Source organism: Emys orbicularis, chromosome 19 (genome assembly GCF_028017835.1).
Source record: "Emys orbicularis isolate rEmyOrb1 chromosome 19, rEmyOrb1.hap1, whole genome shotgun sequence".
Taxonomy (NCBI): domain Eukaryota; kingdom Metazoa; phylum Chordata; order Testudines; family Emydidae; genus Emys; species Emys orbicularis.
The window spans coordinates 20,758,979-20,786,827 of record NC_088701.1 but is presented as its reverse complement, the minus strand read 5'-3'; the positions used below and the strand labels follow the sequence as shown (position 1 = coordinate 20,786,827).

Genomic DNA, 27,849 nt, shown 5'->3' with positions numbered 1-27,849 from the left:
ATGGAGCACTGGGTGTGTGCCCCCCCTCGATCCCCAAGCACAGGGTGGGCGGCGCGTGGCCCCCACGACTGAGCACAGGGCAGGCGGTGTGTGGTCCTCCTCAGCCCCCCCAAGCACAGGGCAGGCAACCCCAGTCCCAGCCCCTCCTGTCCCCCACCTCCGAGCACCAGGTGGCACGGCCCCAGTGCCCAGGGCCCCCCAGCCACCCCAAGTCCCGGCCGCCCTCGCCCCAGCACGCTGCTTCCCTGAAGAGGAGGATCCTGGGGGCAAGCAGGGCTTCAGGGTCCAGGGAGGAGCATGGGTGGGGCCACGCCAGGCTGTTTGGGAAGGCACAGCCTTCCCCAGCCTCTGCCATGCGCTGCCCATGACCAGCAGAGTCACACAACAACTCCCGCCCCTTCAGATTCTGAACCCGAGTGGTCAGAGCAAGCCCCCCACCTGAAAAGCATCCCCAAGGCAGATGGGCCTTTCCAGGGGCTCACCTGGTTTACAGGAAGGAGCTGGATGGAGGGTCTCATGGGGCTGCTAAGGGATTAAGGCCCTGATTCACCAAAGAATGGAAGCCCATGCTTAAAGCTAAGCACACGAGTGGCTGCAGACATTTCCATTGGGATTACTCAAGTGCTTAAAGCTAACCACGTGCTCTCTGGAACCTGGCCTTCACTGAGCATAAATGCCGGGGTTTTGAAGCATAAGGATAAAACACCCCCAGCTATGCTGCAGTGTGTTCAACCAGTGCTTCACTATTTGTTTTGCCAAACAATTAGGGACAGCAAATTCCCTGATATTTACGGCGGGGGGAGATTCAGGTTTCTGTGCTTTTTCTAAGGGGCGTGCAGCAGGTACTGTGGAATCATCAACCTGAAGCTTGTTCCTATGCCAGCTCCATTCATTCCCACTTACATTCATTTTGTTTTGAGAGACGGGTTTTCTCTCCCGTCCCCACATGCCCCGTTGCAGTTTGACATTCTGAATCAGATGGACGCGGCAAAGCTCTCTCTGGTTACAACTGCAACGTTACTGCTTTCAGAGAGACATAAATAGATCCTGTTTCCCTCCCACTCCGCCCCAGCCGCTTTGATGCGCTGGGCTCATTCGGAGGAGATGGGTCTGATAAGCTCTTGGGGGAAAGCTCTCTTCTGTAAGAGATCCCGGTTCACCTTCCAGTCGCTCTCCTTGAAGCCGGTCAGAAATCCTTCTTCCTGGGGAGAAAATACAAACCTGGGTCAGGACCAGGAGGAAGAGTGGAAAGGAATTTCTAAGGCTGAGTAGCAGGAAAATGTTCCTGACAGTGAGATCTGTGGGACTGTGAAAGTTTCCCAAAAGTTACAGGGTGGAGCCATGGCTTGGGACATTTAAAACTAGATTAGATGCAGCAGTACAGAATAATCCTGCATTGGGTCCAAAGAGATGGACTGGGTGGAACCTATCCAGTCTTTTCCATTTAATGATTCAAAGAGGAGTTCTTTGCTTTAAAGTGACCTAGGATGTGTGGAAACCCAGTTCCCGTTAATTCTAACTGGGGTTTCTGAATCTATTAGACAGCTCTGAAAAATCCAGCTTTAATACTGCACTTCTCTTTAGTTTTACCCTCTTGCGACAGCATCTTCATCACAGAGACAGTACACAGATTCAAATGTGCAGATGAAGGAACCAATTGATGAGCTGAGTGGGAAATGGTTTTCCTATCCTGTGAGTTTGAGGTTTTGAACTTTTTTCCTGTCTCAAATCAGGCTGAAAAGTCAAAAGCTCAAAAATTTTTGCAACCTGATAGTCCAAAATTTATTTTCCATCAAGTTTCAGAGTAGTAGCCGTGTTAGTCTGTATCCGCAAAAAGAACAGGAGTACTTGTGGCACCTTAGAGACTAACAAATTTATTAGAGCATAAGCTTTCGTGGGCTACAACCCACTTCTTCGGATGCATATAGAGTGAAACATATATTGAGGAGATATATATACACACATGCTCTCTGTATGTGTGTATATATATCTCCTCAATATATGTTTCACTCTATATGCATCCGAAGAAGTGGGTTGTAGCCCACGAAAGCTTATGCTCTAATAAATTTGTTAGTCTCTAAGGTGCCACAAGTACTCCTGTTCATTTTCCATCGAGTTCATTAAAATGTTTCATTTAGATTTCGACTTAAAAAAAAAAAAGCTTTTAGTAACAGCTAACTAAAATTTCAAACTGAAAAATTATTTTGAACCAGAAAACAAAACTTAATTTAGAAAACATTGAAATGGGCCATTTCAACAATTTGAAAGTTTTTTCCTCCAAAAATTTTCTAATCAGATTTGTCAAAACCAACCCTTTCCCGTGGAAAAATTGGTTTCTGTGAACCGGCGTTTTCTGATGGAAAAAAACGTTTCATCAGAACATTTCCAGCCTGCTCTACCAATCTGCCTTTAAATCTCGTCACCAACAGGAAGTGACTTATCAGCACCAAGGAAATAGATTAGCAAGAGGAGGAAGGAACTGGGAGATCAGTTAATGATTGACTGAAGGTCTACCTAAGAGGAATGATAAACAGATGCATGCTGCTGCAGGCACTGTGCCTGCATTTTATTAGGCCTTGTGCTCATGGGAAAGTTGCACTTGTATAACTGAAGGTGTGAATTTAAACCGGCGCTAACACTGCACAGACACGTTTAGACTTGGTCTACCCAGTTCTTTTACTAGTATAATGATGTCTGTTAGAGGTGTGATTTTTCTTTTTTTACTCAAAATTCTACCAGTACAACCCCTAGTGTGGGCTTATAGGTATACAATATGGTTTATTCCCCTTCCTCAGGGCCAGCTCCATGTACCAGCCCAGCAAGCAGGTGCTTGGGGCGGCCAAGGGGAAGGGGCGGCATGTCGGGCTCTTCGGCGGCAAGCCCCTCGGTCCCTCTCCGAGGGAAGGACCTGCCGCCGAATTGCCGCCGAAGAAGAAAGTGGCGCGGTGGAGCTGCCGTCGATTGCGCCTTTTTTTTTTAAATTTTCCCTGACGCTTGGGGCGGCAAAAACCCTGGAGCTGGCCCTGCCCTTCCTGTGTGGTATACCTGCACCCACCCTAATGAGAGTCGTATTGCTTTAATTATACCAGTATAGTTAAAGCAGTACATCTTGTGTGTGTGTGTACCTAAACCCTTAATCCAGTTTAAGAGTGGTTTACTTCTGTTTAGCTCAATGGCTTTGCTGCTATAGGTGTACCAATATATTAGACTGGCAAAGCGCTCCTAAAGTGGACGCAGCTTATACCAGCAAAACTATGGTTTCACTAGTGTAACTTATTCCAGTGGGCCCCCGCCCCAGTGAGAGAAAAGTGCAGTTTTGCCGGTATAACTGTAGCTACACTAAGGGCTTTTGCTGGCTGTATTGGTCACAAATCACACCTCCGACTGACATTGCTATGCTAGCAAAAGTTTTTAGGGTAGATCTGGCTTTAGTCAATTAGAAAGAGGTTTAAACAAACCAAAATAAGAGCATCGGCATGCCGCCTTTTGCACCAGTTAAATTGTCTTTTTTAAACGGATACAATTTAAAGTTAGACTGTGAAGCTTTCCCACGTAGACAAGCCCTTACATACTGAGAGAAGAGATTGCAACAGGATCATGTCAGGTCCCACATACATAGTATGCAGCAACAGGAAATTGCCAAGACATCCCATCCCCCTTTATGGAATAGTCAGGCCCTTTGTTTTCAGTTTTTACCGATTTTTACCGAAAGTTTCCCGGGCTTTACAAAAGCCATTATTTGGTTTTTATCAATTTTTCACCCAAATTTTGGAAGTGCCAGAAATCCCACGAACCGCCTCCCCGCTCTGGAATGAGAGATGGTGGCTCGGTGTTACCTGGCCCTGAGAGTTGGATACCACCAGAATTATCTCCCCTTCCCTGAACTGCAGATGATTTTCATCATCTGACGTGTGAGTCTGGATTGCTTGAGCCTGGAATGTGAAAGATGGGATTAGTGAGAAGTTACTTTCCTTGGAATCACTGACCCTTTCCCCACCAGCAGGATGAGATGGTACATGGTGGAATTTGGATACATACATTGTGTCAGAATGGTGCAATTGTCTTTTGATAGCCACATTCCATACCATGTGTGATTGCTTAATTAGCAGGTCCCTTTCAGATGACACCCTAGGGAGCAGCACATACACCCAGACTGGGAATACTGCTAGGAACTGCTGCTATCCATTATTTAGGGCACGGACGCCAAAAAAAATATGCATCTGACCGCAGAATTTGGCCCTTGGAACCTATTTTTTTTTTTTTAAGTAGCGATGGAGCAGGCAGGCAGGCAAGAGAACGTGGATTCCCCTGGGATTATCCTGCCTGCAAATCCGAAATTTGTGTGTCCCTAAAATGTGAATGCAAAGGGCTGCTGCTGGTGACATCTGAGGAGGGCAACAATCCCCCCTCCCGCAAGCTGCTGATTACATCACACAGCTGATTGCTCTCACATTGTTCACTCTGCTTGTGTGTGGTGTCGCTTTCCCCTATCTGTCATCTGCACTGTCTATAATTATCAGCTCTTCCTGGCAGACACTATTTTGTGTTTGTACAGCACTTCCCACAAAGGGGCCCCAGTCTCGGCTGGTTCCCTAGGCACTACCGTAATGTGCATGATTAATAACAGTAATGAATAATATTGACAGAGGCCAGGACTACACTACAGAGTTTCATCAACATGGTTCTGTCAGTCAGAGGCGTGAAAAAAACACACCCTTGACTGACAGAGGTATGCCGGCAAAACCCCCTATGTACATGCAGCTATACCAGAAAAAAAGAGTCCTTTTGCTGGTATAGCTTATGTTGTTGCGGTTTAACTATACTGGGAAAAGAACTCCTCTTGCTGGTATAAGCAGTGTCTCCACTAGGAGGCACTGCTGGTACAGCCGGTGTAGTGTCAACAAGCCCCCTGGCACCAGCGAAACACACAATTCTTTTGCTGAAGGTCAGCCTTTGAATCAACCCCAGCTGTGTCATTATTGGGAATTCATATTAGACTAGCACTTAGAGGCCCCAACTGGGATTAGGACCCCAGTGTGCTAGGTGCTGTACAAACCCATAGGATGAAATGGTCCATGAAGAACTTACGGTCTAAATAAATAAGACAAAGGATGGGAGGGGAAACAGAGGCAAGAAGCAACTTGCTCAAGGTCACACATCAGGTCAATGAACAGAATCCTGGTCTCCCGACTCCCAGGCCTGTGTCCTAGCCACTAGACCAGCTCTGCTCAGCCTTATGTTACAGCAGGTAGTTGGTGTTTCTTAACTATAAGAACGGCCAGACTGGGTCAGACCAATGGTCCACCTAGCCCAGTATCCTGTCTTCCGACTGTGGCCAAGGCCAGGTGCCCCACAGGGAATGAACAGAACAGGGAATCATCAAGTGATCCATCCCCGGTCGCCCATTCCCAGCTTCTGGGACTAGGCTAGGGACGCCATTGATGGACTGATCCTTCATGAACTTACCTAGTTCTTTTTTGAACCCTTTTAGAGTCTTGACCTTCACAACATCCTCTGGCAAGGAGTTCCACAGGTTGACTGTTGTGTGAAGAAATACTTCCTTTTGTTTATTTTAAACCTGCTGCCTATTAATTTAATTTGGTGACCCCTGGTTCTTGTGTTATGTGTAGGGTGACCAGATGTCCCGTTTTTAAAGGGACAGTCCTATTTTTGGGGACTTTTTCTTATATAGGCGCCTATTACCTGCCACCCCCGTCCCGTTTTTTTCACAGTTGCTATCTGGTCACCCTAGTTATGAGAAGGAGTAAATAACACTTCCTTATTTATGTTCTCCACACCAGTCATGATTTTATAGACCTCTATCATATCCCCCCTTAGTTGCATTCTTACCTTGAAGAGGAAGTCCACAGGCAGCTCATGACTGCTGCTGCCGCCTGTTTCACCATCTGGGGTGAAGCCAAACATGATCTGAAATCAGAAAGACATTTTATGGGTCCGGTTACTCTAGCTTCTTTGCCCATGCACAGAACTATCCCTTTGGCTGGCCCTCTTGGGCTGCTGGTGGCGTCACAGACAAAACAGAAAGCAATTTTGCAAAATAGTTTTTAGAAAATACGATGTAGGAGCTATAGTTGGGAACCAGAACTAATCCGGTCTTTCGGAGTCCCTGCTTTCTTCAGTGTATTCCCAGATCTTCTGTTTTAGATCCAGATGCTGCTACTCTTACATGGCCAGCAGCCCTCTGGAGAAACTGAGACTACACCCAGAGTGAAGCACTAACAATCGCGTGTCAGGCTAGGACAAGTTGACCCTTCAACATTTCCACTCCTCAGTCAGCTCCTATCAAGAAGAGATTCACAGGTGCAGATCGGAGGAGCTTTGCACACAGCACGGATCATTTGCTCCTCACGGGGAAAGCCACAAACTGGGTTAAACTTTGCTTTATCTTCATCCTATCACTCGTACTGCAATTGCGTCTAGGAGCCCCAGTCACGGACCAGAACCCCACTGCGCTAGGTGCTGTACAATGACAGCGATTGGATGCAGTTTGTTTCCTCCCAAATAGGCTCTCTCTTTTTCACGGCTGATGACAAGGAGCACGACCAGGCCAAGTGAGCGTGCTCGTTTTTAAACACGTGCTGACTGGAAACGCCTTTTGCTGTGGTTTCGGGACAAGAGATGCACAAACCCCATTATAATTCAGCAGCAGTTGGGTGCCTAAATCCCTTACATTTTATGAAAATCCCAGCCTTACCGTGCAACAAGAGCCTGGGAAATGGATGGGTGAGGGAGAGGCTAAAAATACACGTTGATCTTCAGGGCATTTGTGAGCACTTCTGGGTGTGGGGAAAATGTCCCATTTGGGAGGGCTGGAGACATATAAGGGAGCCATAAGGAACATATCGTTGTGTGAGAAATGACTATCCAAACACAACTGGGTTTGGAACAAAAGGAGGAGGAAACTAGTCTTATTCAGCAAATACTTTCCTATTCATCCCCAGTAAAAAAAGCAAACCACATCATGGAGTGACCCAATTCCTTGCTGCTGGGAACTGCTCTCCTCCCCGCATTGCCCTGCAAGCTGAACAGGGAAGCTGGGAAGCTGGGAAACTTGCAATATATTTTGCCATGAGCAAATTGCTTTTCAGCTGCAAAGGATCGTGTAGGCAACAGACCCAGGTGACTGTCCTGATACAGGCCCTGGTTGTCAGTAACATTTCTAGCAAGGACAAGTACAATTCAAACGGGTCTCCTCTCTGGGTCCTAGCACCTCACGCCCGGCTTCTCCAGTAGCCTCCCTTTCATCTCCTCAATGCACCCGCTTGCTCATTACTCCCATGTTACAGCAGATACCCGCAATGACTTTGCTTCAGGCCACTGGTCAGCAGCCAAACCCTTGTCCCACATTCGTTCTGTTGTCTCTTACCTGCGTTTCAGTCACCGTTGGGGAAACGTTTAGTTCTTCCATGCTCCCCTCGCTGTCCCGGTCCTCTTCGGCCTCCCTGCTTGGCTGGCAAATGGTCTGCTCCGTCTCTGGCTGCGGCTGCTTCTGGCCATTGGCCCGTTCCTCTGCTTCGGGTGGACTGGAGCCACTGGTGCTGGCTGGGTCTTGATGGACTTCGTGGACTGGGGTGGGAGGGGTAGAATCTTTGTCAGGAGGGTACGTGGCATTTTCAGGGCAAACTAAAACCTCACCGAGGGGCATCCCGTTTCCTGGCTGACTTGATTCTTGCTGGGGAGCTGGGGGTTGGGTATCTCCTGATGGCTCCATCTCCTCTCTCAAGTCAGGTGAAGGGGGTGCTTGCAGAGATGGGATTTCATGGCTCGCCTGGAGTACACAGCATTCATTTCCCCCCTGCAGTTCGCTAGCGTCGTCCTCAAGGCTTTCTGGAGTCTGGGTTTGGGCTGATGCACCATCAGAGGGTGGCGGAGACGTTTTGGCTTTGTACACAGCCTCAGCTATAGCGGCAGATAGAATCTCCGCAGCCGTAGCTGCTGCAACATCTTCAACTCCCCGGTACGACCTCTCTGTAGCTCTGCTGGGTTGCTCCAGAGTCCCAGTTTGATTTTCATCCTGGAGTTCATTGGCACTGGAAGACTCTGCCTCCACCTCTGCTGCTGACAGGGATTCTCTCTTGTCATGCGTCGGAACAGCAGGAGAGGTAGGCGTCTCATCCTGGATTTCACTGGCACCAGAGGACACGGACTCCACGTCTGCTGCTGACATGGACTCTCTTTTGTCGGGTGTCAAAACAGCAGCAGGAGACACCGGCCGCTCATCCTGGATTTCGCTGCCACCAGAGGATGCGGCCTCCCCCTCTGCTGCCGAAGAAACAGATTCTCTCTTGTGACACATTGAATTGTCAGGAGGCAGCGCAGGGGTCCCATCTGCAGCATTTTCCAGTGATGTGAAAACGACAGGAGGACGACTCACCGGGGAGGAGATGACCAGCGAGCGCCTGTTACTGCATTAAAGAAGACATCGCTTTTACTTGCATAGGCCGTTCATAACCTGTGACACAGGTTACCTATCTAAGTACTTTGCACCTACTCCAGGACGCTGCACCCTACATTAACACCCCCCCCCAATGCATATAACCCCAGCAAGAGTACGACTGGGCCGTAGGCTCCAAACAGACAGACTGCAACAACCAAAATGCACGTTTCCTAGATCCCCAGACGTCTTTAACTAATCCCTGTGTAGTGACCGTCAGCTTGGCCTTCACCAGGGATTTCCACAGCTAAAACATGAGCCTCTAGGATGCACTAAAGGACGATCCCCTAGCTTTGAACTGCAGCATACTTATTCTCTCTGGGTCAGGCCCAGGGTAGGGGTGTGAGGTCTAAACCACACCTTAACCAGTGGGTTATGTTGGCTGAAATGTGTGAGATTGCCTCAGTGAGTCTCGGAGTATTTAAAATCCAGCCTCCCCAGGAGGGCAATGACTATACCCAGTTAGATTTCTCTTCACTTCCCAGCGATAACGCTATAAAAATCCAGTATCAAAAACACACACGTTGACCAAAGTACGTCCGGCCAGGAGTTCCACCCAGGGGTATCTTAGCCAGGGGTTCTGAGGAGGCTGCTCCAGAGACAGAGGTGAAGATTTAAAAAAAAAAGCGACTAATGATTCCGAGGTGCCAACATTTGAGACGCATTTATGGGCTCTGATTTTCAGAGACCAGGCACTCAGCAGAGTTTGAAAATCAGGCCCCATTAAGGAACCTCAGCCCAGACTTCTGAGGGTTGAGGCAGCTCCCACAATCAATAGTCCGATCTGAAAATCTTGGTCAGAGTCTTTGTTCCAGCTTGACATTCACATCATTATTTTGTGATTTACTGCGTTTTATTTATATTCATTTAAAGAAACAGGAAACCTCAGAGAATCCTGGCTTGAAGGCATAGGAAAACATTCTCCATAGCTCCTAAGGCCTGGTCTACCCTACAAATTTAGGCCGATGGAAGCCACCTTATGTCGACCTAATAATATATGCGTCTATGCTACCAGGTCCCTTCTGCCAACTCAACACTCCTGTAACATCGACTTAATTACTCCACCTCTGCAAGAGGCGTAGCATTTAATTCGCTGTTGATGGGTCGGCAGAGAGGCAGCATAGACGCATTAGTGACACCTTAGAGAAGCTTAAGTTCCATCGAAAGTCAATGGGAAGTAGGAGCTTGACTCACTTTAGGTACTTTTGAAAATGTTCCTGATCTAACATGGTGCCCAGCGCTCCCCGTGTTTGAGATTTAGCATCCCTCTAGACCTCATCTCCCATGAGAACTGGAAAGCCATTTACCTTGACACCCCTTTAATGATAAAGACCTTGTTGGAGTGCTGCTTTTCCAGTTTGCTCATCACCTCGTACAAGTCGTGGTTCAGCTGAAAACAACGGGAGAGAAGCAAACATCAGAACCTACAATGAGATGATACTTCACAGCTTTCTCTTCTTGTATCAGGGAGAATTAGTTCAGATGGTTTCTCTTCACAGCCCTGCGAGCATGGACTTCTGCTCACCCCCTGTCTGAACCACTATAACATGGACTATCTAGACCAGTGTTTCTCAACCTTTTTGATACCAGGGACTGGCTTGCTGCCTTCCTAAACTGTGTCAGGGAAATCTCAGGGACCGGCAAGGAGACTGCCACGGACCGGTCGTTGAGAAACACTGATCTAAACGACTCAAGACAGGAAGTTGCTTCTGGAAGAGCCCCATGGGCAGCGGGTATCAAAGGCTGGGGGAAGCTGAGCCTCCCCAAACAGCCCTGCATGGCCCCGCCCATGCTCTGCCCTCAGACTCCCTCCTTCCCACTGCTGCACTTCAGGGTGGGGGGGCTGTGCCACCTGCCCACCCACGCACCCGATGCTCCGGGGCTGGAGGGCGGCACCACCCGCCTGCCCTTCTGGTGGTCCGGGACTGGGGGCACTCGGGTGGGCTGGGGCGGGGGGGGGGGAGGGAGAGGTGGGGCCTCAGGCAGGAGGGGCAGGTCAGGCTGGGGGCTAGCCTCCCCGAGCCCGGGGTTCACCCACCGCCCATGAGGAGCCCTCTGTTTCTCCCTTCCCTTCATTTGGGGCTGCATTTCCCGCCCCCCACATTCTCCAAATCTTCCCTTTAACCAGGTCATAACAAGAACCAATGATTGGACGTTAAAGCCAGACAATTTAAAATTGTAAATCAGGCAGAAATTTTTTTAACGGTGAGGGTGATCGAACCGTTGCAAGAAACTACTGAGGGAAGTGGTATCTTGAGGTCTTCAGATCAAGATAGGACGCCTTTCTGAGGTGCTTTAGTCAAACACAAGTACGCAAGACAAATCAGACTCCTGAAAGGGGGACAGGAGTCTGGAAAGGTTGAGAAGCACTGACGATCTAAGAGTCCCTTTAAAAAATCTATGACTTTATCTATGAAAACCCCGTTCACAAGGCTCTTCTGACAGCACTGGGAAATGTTAGTGACAAGTCTGGTTAACACAGATCGTCCGACAAACAAGAGAGCAACATTTAGATGGAACACAAATTCCTTGGATAAACTGACAAGGCCAGTGAGGGAAATCTCTTGTATTGGAACAACTTCTGTTGGTGAGAGAGACAGGCTTTTGAGCTTCCACAGAGCTCTTCTTCAGATCTGGGAAAGGTACTCAGAGTGTCACAGCTAAATACAAGATGGAGCAGATTGTTTAGCAGAAGCTGTTAACACATATTTCAAGGAACCATACAAGTTGAAGTGGCCTGTTAAGACCTTTCCAGTCATGGCGGGAGGCAGGGCCGCCGAGAGCAGGTTTGGCCCCCAGTGAAAATTTTTTTTCGGGCCCCCCAGCAAGGGCGGACCGGCTAAACAGGGCCGGGGAAGCCAGGCCTCCTTCCGGACCGCCGGGCCCCAGTAATTTGTATCGGCTTCCCCTCCTCTTGTCGGCACTGGCGGGAGGAGGGAAAATACAACTAGGACCAGAGGTGGGTGACTACAGAACCCGCAGATTATTTTTTTACCTTCCTAACTGTCCTCTAGGTGGCAGCAGAGGGCGATTATTGTTAACGCTCAAAGGAACAGTTTTTAAAGCAACTGAGACCCCATTACTAGGAAAACACATCTTCTGTGTGTCATTTAACAGGTTCTTATTTTAAGGGCCAGTCTCTCACCTTACTCATCTCCTTATAGAAGATGTCTCTTAAATTGGAAATATTCTGGAAGATGGTCACGTAGCAAGCAATGCGGCTGTTCAGAAATAAACAAACAAAAATGCAAATTGAGTCATGCCATGCAATGAAAGGAACAGAAGGTGAAGAAATGAAAAGAACAGGTTGGAATAACAATTGGGTAATGGATGATCGGAACAATTTACCCTTAGGCGGTGATGGAGTCTCCATAACTTGAAGTCTAGAGATCAAGACTGTCTGTCTTTTTAAAAAGAGATGCTTTAAGACCCTAACTTCTGTTTGAGCTAATGCAGAAGTTACTGGGCGAGGTTCCTTGGCCTGGGGTATGCAGGAGGTCAGACCTGATGTCAGAATGATCCCTTCTGGCTTTTAAATCTAGGACTAGTAATGCTAATCACTCTGCACAGCTGTCGATCCTTTTTGTGTGAGTTTTCACATCACTTTACACCGAGAGCACTATGAAGCTTCAGGTTTACTGTAGCCATTTTATAGATGGGGTAACTGGGGTACAGAGAGATGAATGGTCTTGTGGGTATATGGCAGAGCTATGAATAGAGAACAGGAGTCCTGATTCCCTGTCCATTACATTAACCCCTCGAGTATACCTGCTTTGCTTTCCCAGCTGTCTTGGTGCTCCATGAGCTGGGTATGTTCTCCGTGTGACTTAACGAATCGAGCTGGAGAACTGGCAAATTGAGCAAAGCACTGATGCAAAAGCTACCACATGCTGCCAGTGGAACTGGCTGGTAGGCAGAAGTAAAGTGGCACATCTGACTGGTCCACTGTGAGAGTGGCACATCTGACTGGTCCACTTTTATCTCCCCCACCTTGTCTCTTGAATGTGCTGGGACTGGCATGACTTCACCAACACTGCAAGTAACTGTTCTACTGTGCTCAGTTCTCCATCTGTAAAATGGGAAATACAATATTTCCCTGACAGGGATGGTGTGCGGGTACATTTGTGAAGCAATCACATAGTATGGGGATGACCCCCAATCTAAGAATATAGATCACAGACATCATACTCCCCCTTTTGCAGGTAGGGAAACTGAGGCACAGAGCAGTTAAGTGATTAACCCAAGTGCATACAGGAAATCTGTGGCAGAGCCAGGAATAGAACCTGGCTGGAAAACTTAAAAAAAATATATTTTTTTTTGTTGCAGTCGAAACATTTTTGCGAAAACGCATTATTTCGACTGGCCTTTGACGGAATGGCTGCTCAGGTCCAGAATGGACTTTCTGAAGCAGGGGAGAAGAGAGACAGAACCTGACTTTTTTTGGATCCAAAATGGACATTTCAACCCAATTCCATGGTCACAAAAACCTTTGAAAGGTTTTATTTTTGTTCCAATGTGGAGCAAAACCTAAACTTCGAACCCTTGAAAGTTGTTACGAAATGGAATGGTCATTCTCCAGTCTACTGGGATTTCTATTCTATATAGGTTCTTATACAGTGCTCATCATTGTAACATCTGAGCACAATATAAGAACCTATACGGAGATCTAGTGTCTGAGACCTAGGGCAGAATCTTAACTGTAAGACCATGATAGAAACTAGCATTAACTACTGCTCTTGGCCTGGTTCTATTCCAATACAAACTGCTTACAAATTAAAATGAGTAAAACGTGTCAGTGAATTAATATAATTTCTAAAAGCCATGGGTACGGCAGGGAGTTGGGTATCAAAAAGACACTGCAGGATGACAGGGGGCACGCACAGCAGCCCTTGCGAACTGATAGATCATATAGTTTCGCTCCAGTTTGCGTAGCCTTTTATTGTCGCCCTTTCAAACAAAGAAACATACAAATACAACAAGGAGTCTGGTGGCACCTTAAAGACTAACAGACTAACTATCTGTTAGTCTTTAAGGTTCCACCAGACTCCTTGTTGTTTTTGCAGATACAGACTAACACGGCTACCCCCTGATACTAAACATACAAATGTAATTCATTGTATTATTACACAGGACATCGGCCACATTCTCATTTGTGAACCTCTACTGCCATCTTTTGGTCATCAATCATCGGAACTTTTCAGTCACAGCTCTCAAAGCACTTTCTCGGGAGAGCGCTCTGTGTATTATTCCCACAACAGCGGGACAAAGGAACAGGGCCGGCTTTAGCAGGTGCGGGGCCCCACGCCGAGACGCGAATTGCCCCGCACCTCCCGCCCCAACTCCACCCCCTCCCTGCCCCATTGGATCCCTCCCCAAATCCCCGCCCTGGCCCCGCCCCCTCACTGCCCCATTGGATCCCTCCCCAAATCCCCGCCCTGGCCCCGCCCCCTCATTGTCCCCATTGGATCCCTCCCCAAAGCCCCGCCCTGGCCCCGCCTCTTCCCCAAGCACGCCTCATTCCTCCTCCTCATCCCTCCCTCCCAGGCTTGCGCTGATCAGCTGTATGGCGGCACAAGCGCTGGAGGGAGGGGGGAGAAGCAGGACGCGGCTTTTTTTTTTTTTTTTCCCCTCCGCCGGCAGCCCTGGACGTTGCGGGGCCCCTCTTAGGCGCGGGGCCCCATTCCGGGGAATCGGCCGAATCGGCTTAAAGCCGGCCCTGCAAAGGAAGGTGAGGTTAAGGGCACGTTTTCCAAATTTGGCTGTGAATTTTGGGTTCCTGTTTTGGAACACTTAATTTTAGGTGTCTTAACGCAGAGTTCAGCGTCTAACTTCAGAGCGCGACATTTTGGCCAGTGTCTTTCCTTAGGACACAATTATTTGGTAAAGCAAGAGGAGATATTTGCTTGCGTGCTATAGATTTGTTGAATTGGATTGAGTATCACATTGTTGCATGGCTTGACAAGACGATAACTAGCCTTGGCTGTGGAATTGCTTCATCTAGTCTCCCCCACCCACCCTGTCTCCAAAACAGGCAGCAGCCCGACCTGTGACCAACACCTTCCACCCAATTCAGCTATCTGTGGGGTGGGGAGGGGAGAGAGGATGTGGTTTTAATATGTAAGATTTGAGAAGCTGGGGGTTAGAAGCTAGAAGGGTGACAAGGACCCACAAGAACTCCGGATTTTAACTCATATCAGATTAATTTTTTTTTTTTTTGGTAGACAAGTTACTCTGTTTTTCTTAATTCCCAGCAAGAACCTCGGAATTGAAGGCGTTTAGTATACAGGTCAAAGATGTACTCATACTTTCCTCCAGTCTAGATGTGAACACTAAACCCTATTGCCGATCAGGGAAATATACCAGTGGGATAAAGGAGCTCATTCCCCAGGTAGGTTTCTCTGCCATTCAGCACCCCTGCTATGACCTGTCTCTGCCATAGCGCAGGGCGGCGGCAGGCTGAATTTTGCTTGTGAATTAAGAATGAGACGCTCTCTGTTGTGCCATGGAAATGAACATTTTGGCTCCCCCAAATCCTCCTGATTACATGCAAGTTCTCCTAGATTTAACTTGCCCTTTTTATGCTGCTCTTTAACGCAGGGTGATTTTCCGGCTGGTTTAGCAGGCAGGGATGGGACGTTACCTGTTATAAAGAACTGGGAGCTCCTCTCGAAGTTCTTTGTTAAGATCCTCAAACACAGCCTGAGCTTTGTAGAATTCCTCTTCAGCCTGCGTGACGGAAGGGGACAGCAGTCTTCAGACACAGCAACATACAGGAGGCAGTAGCAAAACAGACGAGCTGAGCTGTCGAGGTGAGATCCGAACTCGGCGCTACAAGAATCTTTGCACACAGGAGCTCCAGATACGCTAGGTAATTGGAAGTGCCTTGGGCAGCTAGAGCCAATCCTGTCTCAGAGACTGGCAACAGCCCTGCTGCTTTAAGGCCCCTTGAGATGCTTATCTGGGACTCACCCCAGTATTCAGCATTGAAGGCACAAAAACCATGGGCACAAATAGTTGCACGTGGAATGACACGAGCAAGTCACTTAATGAACCTTCTCCACAGGGGTCATTGCAGGCAGAATTATTTGCGCTGCAGATAGGTGCAGGTGCAAAATCGTGTCCATTAGATGTGTATCGTAGGCCAGGGTGAGGCCCAACTAAAAGCCAGGACTGATCAGGGCCGGATGGAGCTGAAGCTCTGAGTTACATGGGAGCGGCTCCTAGGTTCTACTCTGCATGGGCAGCCTTTACCTTTGCAATCTTAGCTTCATCCTTCTTCTTGGCATTCTGCAGTGCCTCCAGGTGATGCCTGGCGCTGTCGTAATCCACCAGCTTCCGCCCCCGTTTAGCAATTCGCTCCTGGTCAGAAGCCAAATGCATGGAAGGTGAGTTAGTTCAGGAGGAGAAGGCCCTTAGCACAGTGAGCGATACCCTACTGTTCTGTACCTTCGAATCTATCCACAGCCCTGCTCAAGGGTGTTGTACACCTCACCCAGTCATACTGTCCCTTGAACGCCTGGGACACCTCATGACCAAGGTAGCTTGTGCCTAGCACACGGTGCATTGTCCCCACCACTGTGCTGTGTACTCAGTAAGTTGTGCAGTATCTGTTTACATTGCTGCCCAGGGCCCATCCTGTGCTGCTTACTGTGAATGCAAAGCCTCCTACTTTATTTTGTAGTGGGGTCGGGGTGCGACTTTCTGAAAATACAACCTACGGTTAGACTTGACGGTACCTTAATTTCACCAAATTGAGCCATGTAGTTCTCCATGGTTCTCACCGCCTGGTCAGCTAGTTTTTCCTCATAGTCTTCCCACAGGAGGTCATTGCTCTGGAAATAAACACACGTGGGACATTTGAAGGGCTGCTGTGTCCCTAGACTCCTCTCACCTCCGCACTTCGTTCCCTAGACTGGTCCGGGTCAGGATGGTTCAGCGGTTGGGGGGCTTGGCTGGGATTTGAGAGATCCAGGTTCAGTCCCCTTGTTTGCCACAGGCTGCGTGACCTTGGGCAAGTCACTTAGCATCCCTGTGCTTCAGTTTTACACGTGCGATGAATGGCGGCTGCCTACCTCACGGAGGCGTCGTGAGGATAAATACTTTAAAGACGGCTCAGGTACTATAGTGATGGGTGCTTATAAGTACAATGACTAGATACAATTAATGCTTCAGGCTCGTCTTTCGAGTCAGTGGATCACTGAAGGCTTCATTATAAAATAAACACACCAGATAATTATCCTTCCAAATGATACGCAGGTGCTTGGGTCTGTGTGTGCATTTGTGTTTTCAATTAGTCAGTAAACCCCATAGAAGTCAAAAACTTGGTGAGACCTTCCAGGTGGATTTGGAGACTCCAGGCACAAAGCTTCCATTCATGTTAAGCCTCTGAGTTGGCTTTGAAAAGGACAGCCCCTGGTCTCACGCAGCGTTGGGGTAGCCGTGCTGCTCCCAGGATATGAGAGAGACACAAGGTAGGCAAGGGGATATCTTTTATTGGACCCACTTCTGTTGGTGAGAGAGGGGAGCTTCTGAGCTGACACAGAGCTGAAGAAAAAGAGGCTTTTTCCCTTCTGCTCTGCATCAGCTTGGAAATGTGTCTCTCTCACCAACAGAAGTGGGTCCAATAAAAGGTATCGCCTCGCCCATCTTGTCTCTCTAACCACTTATCTGTAATACCCACCGCCAGTCTAGCCAGCTCCTACCACAACAAGGCTCACTCTGAGTCTGGCTTTGAGGGGCTGCTGTAATATAAATCATCATCCACGCCTCCATCCACATGTGGCTACCTTAGGGAAAGTCCAGAACAAAGTGAAAGTTGCCTATTATTCCTTTTCTATACACCTTAGGTACTTATATGGTCCATTTGAGCATCTCAAGCTCTTTGATGTATTTTTTTCCCCTCACAACCCACCTGGGAGGTAGAGCAGAGCTATTATCCCCTGTGACGCATGGCTAGAAAGGGTTAAACATCCTGCAAAATAAGTAACCCACAGAAGACATGTAGGGAGATAATTTTTGTGTATTTACATATGCATGAGTAGGGTGGACAGTGTTATCAACAGTCCCTGTCTATGCTGTATTCTGATAATTCAGAGGTCAAAAGAACATCCTGTCATGTAAATGAATTGTAAACATGGGACATCTCAGTATTCATCTCTCTTTGAAATGTACTGTGAATGGTGGCGGAACAAGCAAATGGCCTTATGTTAATTTGTATAGCTAAGTACCAGTGATGGACCTCCTTCAAAGTCATCCTAATTACCTTTTGTTCCTTAAGGAACTCCAACTTGTCAAAAGACATGAAATTGTATAAAAGACCCTTGGGTCCGGATTCTGTCATCTCAGATCTGCTTCGACTTCATAGGGGAAGTTTGAGTCGCAAGACCGAGGTCCCAGTTATGCTGGTACGCCCTGAATGTGAGATTTGGACCTTGGACTATAACCTATGCACTGAATTCTCAAGGAACTCTTTGCAACTACGAAGCTCACCATCTCTGCTATGAATCTGCACCTCAATGAATTGAGCTCATGTCTGTCTGTATATTGATCTTTTAACCATATTCTCTCTCTCTTGTTTTTTTAATAAATTTTAGTTTAGTTAATAAGAATTGGCTGTAGCGTGTATTTGGGTAAGATCTGAAACATTAATTAACCTGGGAGGTGATGTGTCCGATCCTTTGGGATGGGTAGAACCTTTTCTTTTATATGATGAAATAAAATTTACAGAAATTTTCATCATATTTGACGAGGGTACTTGGCTAGAGGCCTGGACGGTAATAAGGGTAGTAAGGTAATAAAGAAGCTGCTTTATTCTGGTTTGGTAAATCTAAGTATTGGAATATCCACCAGCTTTTTGGGGAGTGTCTACCCCATTTTTTGCAGTTCACCCTAATTGGAGTGACCACAGCTGGCTCCCCACTAAGATCCCGGTCACAGTGGCATTGTCGTGCTTGGATGCACATTACCACAGGTTAAGGGTTTTGGGATCAGACCCACACGCTGGTCAAAATTTTATTTGGATATTGGAGAGTTTAAGGATTAAAAATCAGTTACAGTGAGTGACCCATGATCAAGACCCTGACAGAAAAAGCCGGGAAGAATTGTGCTCACAGAGGGGGTTGTCTTTTAAGAAAGACCCCAGAGCAGGAACTGAGAAAGCTGTTAATTGTCAGTGATAAGGAAGCAGACCCAGCGAAAACGCTTACGTCGAGAAACCAGCAGCTAGTACTTGAACTAGAGCAAAAAAATAGCTGATATGGAAGGAGAAGCTGCTGAAAGAGAACACTAATGTTTTGAACATGAACAAAGAATGGCATACATTTGATTTCAGGAACTAGAAGCTAAGGCAAAAGTGGACAGACTTAAGCTCCAACTCAACAGAATAAAGGAACAACAGCAGGGCCGGCTCTGGCTTTTTTGCCGCCCCAGGCAAAAAAGCCTCCCACTGCCGCCCCCCCCCCCCCCCGGGAGGGGAGGGCGGCGAGCCCCGGCGGCCAGAGCGCCGGGGGGAGGGCAGCGAGCCCGGCTGGGGCTCCGCTCTCCCCGGCGGCCACAGGCTGCGCCGGGGGGAGGGCGGCGAGCCCCGCCGGGGCTCCGCTCTCCCCGGCGGCCACAGGCTGCGCCGGGGGGAGGGCGGCGAGCCCCGCCGGGGCTCCGCTCTCCCCGGCGGCCACAGGCTGCGCCGGGGGGAGGGCGGCGAGCCCCGCCGGGGCTCCGCTCTCCCCGGCGGCCACAGGCTGCGCCGGGGGGAGGGCGGCGAGCCCCGCCGGGGCTCCGCTCTCCCCGGCGGCCACAGGCTGCGCCGGGGGGGAGGGCGGCGAGCCCCGCCGGGGCTCCGCTCTCCCCGGCGGCCACAGGCTGCGCCGGGGGGAGGGCGGCGAGCCCCGCCGGGGCTCCGCTCTCCCCGGCGGCCACAGGCTGCGCCGGGGGGAGGGCGGCGAGCCCCGCCGGGGCTCCGCTCTCCCCGGCGGCCACAGGCTGCGCCGGGGGGAGGGCGGCGAGCCCCGCCGGGGCTCCGCTTTCCCCGGTGGCCAGAGGCTGCGCCGGGGGGAGGGCGGCGAGCCCCGCCGGGGCTCCGCTCTCGGGCCGGAGCGCCGCGCCGCCCCCCTCCAGGTGCCGCCCCAAGCACCAGCTTGGTGGGCTGGTGCCTGGAGCCGGCCCTGAACAATAGGAACTGTATCATTCTGGAAAGCCAGGTCCTCTCAACAGCAAAGATGGGGATAGATAGGTAACTGAGGCACAAAAGAGGTTAAGTGACTTGCTCAGGGTCACACAGGAAGTCTGTGGCAGATCAAGGACTTGAACCTGGTTCTTCCAAAATACAGACTAGTGCCCTAACTGGACGAGCTGTCTTATTACTCCACTCTTCAGTGAATGAAGATTTTTCTAGCTAGTGTTTCTTGCCCAAGGGAAGATTTCATCCCATCTCTTACCTCCGCAATGGCTTTCAAGTCCCCATGTCCATCCCATTCCACATTGTAAATTTCGTGCAGGGTTTCCGCCACTTTCTTGGAACTTTCGTGCATCACTGGAAGAGACAACCCGGCATGTGGCAAAACTGCTACCATCCCAGAGTCATTAGCACCCCTTAAGCCATCTTCCTGGCTGCATCATTAAGGTTTAGAGCTACCATTGGCATCTCCCTGTGAAACCTTCACCCCCAGGTGTACACACATCCCGTAGGAATAAAAGACCATAACATTAACAAAAGTCAGGCACCCAAGAGAATAAAACCCAAGGTGAACGTGGTAAGCAAGCAAGTTTGGGATAAGGGGAAAGCTGTCTGACTGGATCCAGGAGTGATTTCTTTTCTAAGCCTCCCAGGAAATTGACATGCACAGTTCCCCACTGAAATGAATGGGACGTGTGTCTAAATCCCCTAGGAAGGCTTTGAAAATTTCAGCCCTAAGACTGTAGCCTTCCAACACTGGGAGGTATGGCAAATACAGGTAGGAAGGGTGGTCTGGTAGTGGAATTGGGACTCAGGAGACCTAAGTTCTACACCCAGCTCACGCAAGACACTTAGTCGCTCTGTGCCTCAGTTTCCCATTTGTAAAATGGAGAGGATAACACTGCTCTACCTCATAGGGGAACTGGAAAGATAAAGCCCATTAAGGACTGTGAAACGTTCAGAAACTACACTGATGGGGCCATATAAAAACTTAGATAGATACCCATTTTACAGACAGGGCCAGTGAAGCAAAGCAACTGTTCAAGGCCACAGAGGGAGCTAGTGTAAAAGGTGGGATTAGAACATGGTGGTGCCTGGCTCCCAGACCTGGTTTGGAATGCTAAAAAGCATCATACCTCTCGCTCTAAAACAAACGAGGCACCTAGTGTTGCCAATCCCGCAATTTTATCTCAAGTCTTGAGTTATTTGATATTTTCCCTAAAGCCCCAGCTCCTGGAGTCATGTGGTTAGGTGAAAATCTCCGCTTTCATTGAAAAAAAAAAATGTTCCTAGACCTCATGGTTGCAGAGAAAGGCTTGAAAATGTGATCAAAGCATGACTCGAGAGATTCAGAAGCCAAATAAAAAGAACCTCCATTTTTTTTTAAAATTCTCATGATTTTTTTCAAGGCTTGGGGTTGGCCCCATGGTGTGTCAGCAGCGATGTGGCAGGGAGCCACGCAGCAAAAGGTAAGTTTGAAGAAGGAACTGGGGCTTCATACCTTTCACAGCACTGAGGAAAGCCTTAAGGTCCTTGTAGAGTTTGTGGCCTTCAATCTGAAAAGCAAAGAGCAACAGGCAGGGTGCATGTCAGCAGCTGGAGTTCTACCCTGCACTTCTACTACAAACAGCGAGAGGCAGAATTCACCGCATCGGCCACAGAGGGGAAGGTGAATGGAGCAAAGTGTACGAGTGGACTCAAAGAAATCTGCCCTGCTGGAGTTCAAGCAGTGGCTGGTTACACCAGAGCGTGACTTTGAAAGAAAACCAGCCTCTCTCTCACCCCTCCCTGCCCCACTTCCACTCTCCAATATCTCATCAGACACCCTCTCCCCCTAGTTCCTGATCTACTCCCCTTCTGCTATATGGGAGATACCCCACCGCCGCTCCTTCCTTCACATTTCAGGAGAATCCCCCTCCCTCCAGATGTTCAGCGACCCTCCCCCCGGCCCCACATATCTCAGATGAACCCCCCCCCCATGTCCCTGCCCCTCCCATATTTTAGAAGACCCCTCCCCCACCCTCGGTCCCTATGCCTTTCAGGATCTCGTCTCCCTTCAGTCAGACCCAACCTGTTGCTGCTGGAAATCGTAAGCGCTTTGCTCGAACTGCTCATCTTTGGTTTCTACCGTCTTGCCCAGTTTCTGCAAAACCTGGGGGTAGAAAAAGACACCAAGTTTAAAAAAAAAAAATCTCCCTGGTAAAAATTCTTAATAAACTATATGGGGTGCTATGAAGTTCCCATTTTAATCTCTAAGGATGAGCATGTGCAGCACCTCGTACAATGGGGCCATGATCTCAGATGGAGAATCTAGCCACTACTGTAATTAACAACAATTACTAGTCATTTGAAAGTTATTTCCTTGTAATCTCTCATTCCATGTGCAGCACAGGGCACAAAGGGGCCCTGATATCAGCTGAGGCATCTAAGTGCTACTAATAGCATTAATAATTTGAAAATTATTCTCCTTTCAACTGGAACATGCGACTATTAGTAATTTTCCATTCTGCACCTAGGTTTATAGATTAAGGGCAGAAAGGACCATTGGCAGGGCCGGCTCCAGGCACCAGCCCAGCAAGTTCGTGCTTGGGGCGGCAGATTCTAAGGGGCGGCATTCCGTCCAATCCTAGGGTGGCACGGCCGCCCTTTTTTTTCTTTGGTTCGCCGCTCCGGCTGCCCTGTAGGGGGCGGCGGTGCAGAGGAGGGGAGCACCCTGCTGGGAGCGGGCTGCGCGCTCCGTCTGCCCCAGCCAGTGCCAGGCCTGCAGCAAGCCCGGCAGCCCGCGTCCTTCCCTCCCCGCCGACCTTCAATTCACCTGCAGGCGGGAGCGGCGTGGAGCCCTCCCGGCAGGCGGCGCGGTGGGAGGGGCCGAGTGGCGAGCGCCCCGGCTGAAGGAAGCCCTGACCGCCCCCCTTCTCTCTCTCCCCTCCGCTCCCTCCCCCTCCTCCTCGCTAGCCAGGGCGTGCACTCTGCTGCCCGGGGCATGTCTGCAGCGCAGGGAGTCCCGCTAGCCAGAGTGCAGCCGCCGCCCGCCCAGAGGCTCGCCAGCACGGCTGGGGGAGGCAGCCGCGAGCCGCTAAGTAAGTGGCACTGAAATTTTGCACCCTGGGTTTTTTTTTGCTTCGCCGCTCCAGCCGCCCTGCACGGTTTTTTTTTTTTTTTTTGCGCTTGGGGCGGCAAAAAAGCCAGAGCCGGCCCTGACCATTGGGATGATCTAGGCTGATCTCTTGCACAACACAGGGCAGAGAATTTGACCCAGCGTTTCCTGAATAGATCCTGCTACCTATTCTGAATCCTCATCTTGTGTAATTATTTTCCAAATGAATTTCACAGAGGATGCAGATTTAAAAGCTCAATGTAAGTTCATCTTTGAATCAAAACAAGTTTCTGTTTGGCAAAAGCTTAAACTTGTTGCAGTCTGAGCCACCCACGCAAGATGACATGTGGTGGAATTTCAAAATCCCCACTTTCCTCCGTTTGCATCAACGACACTCCAAACAATGAAACCCAGGCCCAGTGCGCCCCCTAGTGGTGACTGGGCCATACATAGAGATTGACGAGGTTTGCTGCAGCCTTGGCTAGCTCATATTCTTAGATCCGGAGGTCCCAAGTCTGATCCCTGCTACTGACAACCCACCCAGGTGCATGACATAGTGGAGGCCTGTAGGGGGATTTGAGCTGGCTTGGGGCTCAGAAGGAAGTGTGTAACACACGTCCATTCCAGCGTGGCACTCTGCGCCCGGTGACAACCCATTCAGGGGTTCAGCCGAACGCATACTGCACTTGGGTAAGCTCTGCACACAGGCCTCCACGTTCAGAAATAGGGACTTACGCACATGCGTAAGTGCTTAGTTCAGGGGTTGGCAACCTCTGGCATGCAGCTCACCAGGGTAAGCACCCTGGCGGGCCGGGACGGTTTGTTTACCTGCCGCGTCCACAGGTTTGGCCGATCGTGGCTCTCACTGGCTGTGGTTCGCTGCTCCAGGCCAATGGGGGCGGTGGGAAGCCGTGGCCAGCAGATCCCTCAGCCTGCGCCGCTTCCCGCCGCCCTCATTGGCCTGGAGCAGCGAACTGCGGCCAGTGGGAGCCGCGATCGGCCGAACCTGCGGATGTGGCAGGTAAACAAACCGTCCCGGCCTGACATGGTGCTTACCCTCGCGAGCCGCGTGCCAGAGGTTGCCAACCCCTGGCTTAGTTAAAACAGATGTTTTCATGACTTGAGGCCAAGCCAGAGCAGAATATCCAGCACCGGCTGCCACTTCTGTGGGCTCAGTTTTCTCTTTAAATAATTTTGAGCCCGGTGTTGTCTGATGCTTCACGAGACTACATGTTTGGTAACATTATGAAGAACTGAAATAACTAGTCACACTGTACTCTATAAAGCGGAAGCAGCCCATCTGGAGTCCAGGTCAGCTAACTTCTCCCCACTCCAACATGTGCCGGTCAGTGACATGTCCAGCCTCCGAGAGAACATCTGCACCTCCGAGCTTCTCTTTTCTCTCCTCTGGAGTTTCCCATCATTACTCACAAAATCCTCCTCCTCTTGAAAAAGATCCCCCCCAATCAAATAGCTTCAATTGGATGAAGAGTGAAGTTCTGGGAGATTAAACCCAAATGGTGAGGAGCTTGAAATACAGAACATGGGAGGAAGCTGGCCTGCAGAAGTTGGTTTCTTTGAGAATCAGAGGTCTGTGTGTTTCCTAAATTGTAAGGCCAGAAGGGACCATTGTGATCATCTAGTCGGACCTCCTGGATAAAGTACAACTTATGCGAGAACTGCCCCAAAATAATTCCTTTGGAAGCATCTCTTTTACAAAAAACATCCAGTCTTGATTGAAAAATTGCCAGTGATGGATAATCCACCATAACCCTTGGTTAATCTTTCTAATGGTTAATTATCTTCACGGTTAAAAATGTATGTCTTATTTCCGGCCTGACTTCATTTAGTGTCACCTTCTGCCCATTGGATCATGTTGTACCTTTCTCTGCTAGACCGAAGAGCCCATTATCAAAGATTTGTTCCCCAGGTAGGTACCTAGCGTCTCACCAGGAAGAGAGGGTTTCCCAGGAAAGCTGTGAAGGGACCACATCTAGACAGTTCCTTTCAGCAGGATCTGCACATATTATTCAGAGGGTAGCTGGCCCCGGATGTTTTGGGCAATGTGTAGAAATTCTACCCAGGTTATTGAACTACATGAAATATCTACAAGAGAAGAGGGCTCCATCCAATGAGCACAGAAATAATTCAACAATCTACGATGCATATGTGGCCCCCCATGATCTGAGCGCCTCAAAATTTTTAATGTCTTTATCCTCAGCACCTCTAGGAACAGTGCTAGCATCCCCATTTTGCTGATGGGGAATTAAAGACACAGAGAGAATAAGGGGCTCGTCAAAAGCCACCCAGGAATTCTGTGTCAGAGCGGTAGAGCAGGGAATCTACTTCAAGGGAACCTAAGAAGAGACAATACACAATAATTTAGTCTCCAAAGGCTTTTCCAAACCACTTCCTCTCTCTTCTCCTAGATGCCAAATGAAAATCCACGTTCTCATAGTTAAGCACACCACCACTTTCTAGCGCGCTTAAAAGTTTCTTGCCTGTGTTTGTGGTCAAACAAGAGCAAACGCCTTTCTGCATTTTCACACATCTGAATTCTGGAGGGGTAGAGCCAACGCTACGTGGGTGTAGCTGACGAACAGCAGCTCAGGCCGACAACGACCCAAACTTGCAAACAGCCATGAAAGGTGGGGACAAGTTTTCCTAGCCAGGAGGCTGTACAGCTTCAAGGCCTGCTAAACCCAGGGTTGTGAGTTCAATCCTTGAGGGGGCGATTTGGGGCAAAAATCTGTCTGGGGATTGGTCCTGCTTTGAGCAGGGGGTTGGACTAGATGACCTCCTGAGGTCCCTTCCAACCCTGGTATTCTATGGTATCCAGCTGGCAAGGCGATTTACAGGACAGTAAAATCTGAAACTGCGCTTCCCCAGAATAACTTGGCAGATGGTGCTCCAGATGCCTGTGTGCGCCTGCATGCAAATTTAGCACTAGAAACTGCTTGCAGATTGACAGTTATCTCAGAGAACAAGTACAGCATGGACAAGCTTCCCCACCCTACCTCTATTCTTACTTTGGATATATTGACACTGCAATCAGAGATGTCACTGCAGCACATGTCAGTTAACTTTGATCTAGCTAACTTGGGTACCAACAGCAATGAAGCCACAGTAGCATGGGTTAGGGCTAGTTGCCCAAGTTATGTACCCAGGATCCTGGGTGGACTCATACAACCTGTGGTGCCTTAGACTCATAGAATATCAGGGTTGGAAGGAACCTCAGGAGGTATCTAGTCCAACCCCCTGGCTTCATTGCTATTGGTACCTGAATTAGCTAGAGCAAAGCTAGCTCGGGTATGTCTACATGTGCTGCGGTGAACATAAAAACGGCCAGACTAGGTCAGATCAAGGTCCATCTAGCCCAGTATCCTGTCTTCCGACAGTGGCCAATGCCAGGTGCCCCAGAGGGAATGAACAGAACAGGTAATCATCAAGTGATCCATCCCCTGTCACCCATTTCCAGCTTCTGGCAAACAAAGGCTAAGGACACCATCCCTGCCCATCCTGGCTAATAGCCATTGATGGACCTATCCTCCATGAACTTATCTAGTTCTTTTTTGAACCCTGTTATAGTCTTGGCCTTCCCCACATCCTTTGGCAAGGAGTTCCACAGGTTGACTGTGTGTTGTGTGAAGAAATACTTCCTTTTGTTTGTTTTAAACCTGCTGCCTATTAACACCTCTGATTGCAGTGTAGACATGCCATTGGAATGGAAGGATAATTCATCCAAGGTCCATGCAATCTTTGCTCCCTACTGAGACTACCAGCTGGGAAAAACCTATTATGTGACCAGTAGGCCCCATTCAATGAGACTCAGATACTATAGAAAGATGGAGGCCAGTTAGGGCTGCTCACATGAGAGGATTGATAGGATGAGGCTCAAGGTAGCTAATCAGGGTTAAGCCATCATTTCTACTGCTGTAGTACCTAGAGAGGCCTTTAACAGGTCAAAGCCCCAGAACGCTGAGCACCATAGAAACTTCTTAGAAGACAGTTGTCCATTGGAAACCAGCTGGAGATCACCCCTAACTGATTTCCACACAGGCCACCACCAGCCATCAAATGTCACTCACCCTAAGGGGGAGAGTCAACACCAGTGACACGGAGGTGAAAGATTCAGCTAAGGATTTCTGTGCTTTGGTCAAAGGGAGATATGGTGCTGGTCTGTCCTGACTTGGACAGCGTGGCTACATCCTATGCCAGAGTGAAACAGGCAAAAATCCTATACTTTCAGAGATGCTGCACTTACAAAGGAAGAAATACCAAGGCTAGAGGAACCAGCAGAGGCCAGCTCCATTTCTACCCACTTCCTGAGCCCAGCCCCCATCTCTTCCGGATACAGTTCATAAAAAGAGAGTTTAGGCGGTTGGCTCGTGCTAGCATTTCTGGAGTTAACTCCACTTGCCAGCCCTCCGCCCTGTTCGGGGCTTGCTCTCCTTCCAAAGGAACTGCCCTCAACCACTCAGTACTTGATGCCCAGTAGCGGTTGCCTGCACCATCCATGGCAGACACACTTTGGGTGACAAGGTGATGTTTTTTGGGAAAGTTTGGAGGGTAACAATGCAACTCAACTCCTCAGAGACCTTTGGAGGTAGATCGAATCAAGCCCCCCTGTAGTAACTGTAGGTAGCACTCCATGGAAGTTAAGCCAGGTAGAGATACAAGGTTAATACTCTATTATTAATTATTATTATTATTATTTTTGTTAAGAAGAGCTCCAGTCAACAGAGTCAAGCTCACTGGGCGCAGGACATCACCCTTGCTATCATCAAAGCAGCCGTCTCAGCACATTTCATAATACCGTTGAATTATAAATACCGTAATGATTGCAAAAGCACTGGAAATTAGACACACACAGCGTAGTGCTCAGAACACGCCTCCCACTCACTCAGTTGCATAGCATGATTTCTCAGCTCCCTAAGAAGCTGGACAACTGAAAGGGGAGGCTACAGTCTGAGCTTTCCTTGCAAAGGCACAAAGCAGTAACAAATGAACGAAGCGTACCTTCTCTTGGGCTCGGCTAAATCGCTTTTGGACCTGCTTTGCAAACTGCCCGGCTCCTCCTGTCTTACCATCTGCCATGGCTGGTGCTCACGGTGCAATTTCTGTTTT

The 27,849-nt window shown here is 49.1% G+C and overlaps 1 protein-coding gene across 1 annotated transcript; it reads right to left on the bottom strand.

Annotated features, from left to right (window-relative positions):
* Positions 1-799: 799 nt before the first annotated feature.
* Positions 800-27,849, bottom strand: BIN2 (bridging integrator 2). Its single transcript, XM_065419510.1, has 13 exons — positions 27,742-27,849; positions 21,697-21,777; positions 21,127-21,181; positions 19,888-19,982; positions 16,192-16,287; positions 15,707-15,814; positions 15,096-15,181; positions 11,601-11,676; positions 9,763-9,845; positions 7,388-8,426; positions 5,851-5,928; positions 3,837-3,932; positions 800-1,202 (listed from the first exon to the last, which is right to left on the bottom strand). Exons 1-13 carry the CDS (start codon positions 27,817-27,819, stop codon positions 1,092-1,094), a joined length of 2,082 nt encoding a protein of 693 aa, XP_065275582.1. The 5' UTR covers positions 27,820-27,849; the 3' UTR covers positions 800-1,091.

Excerpts from the sequence above, each read along its gene's own strand:
- BIN2 (XM_065419510.1), bottom strand. The coding sequence starts at position 27,819 with ATGGCAGATGGTAAGACAGGAGGAGCCGGGCAGTTTGCAAAGCAGGTC. Across the intron at positions 15,815-16,191 it reads CTCAATTTGGTGAAATTAAG|GAGCGAATTGCTAAACGGGG; the intron begins GTACCGTCAAGT and ends GCTTCTGACCAG. Across the intron at positions 8,427-9,762 it reads ATCATTAAAGGGGTGTCAAG|TAACAGGCGCTCGCTGGTCA; the intron begins GTAAATGGCTTT and ends TCTTTAATGCAG.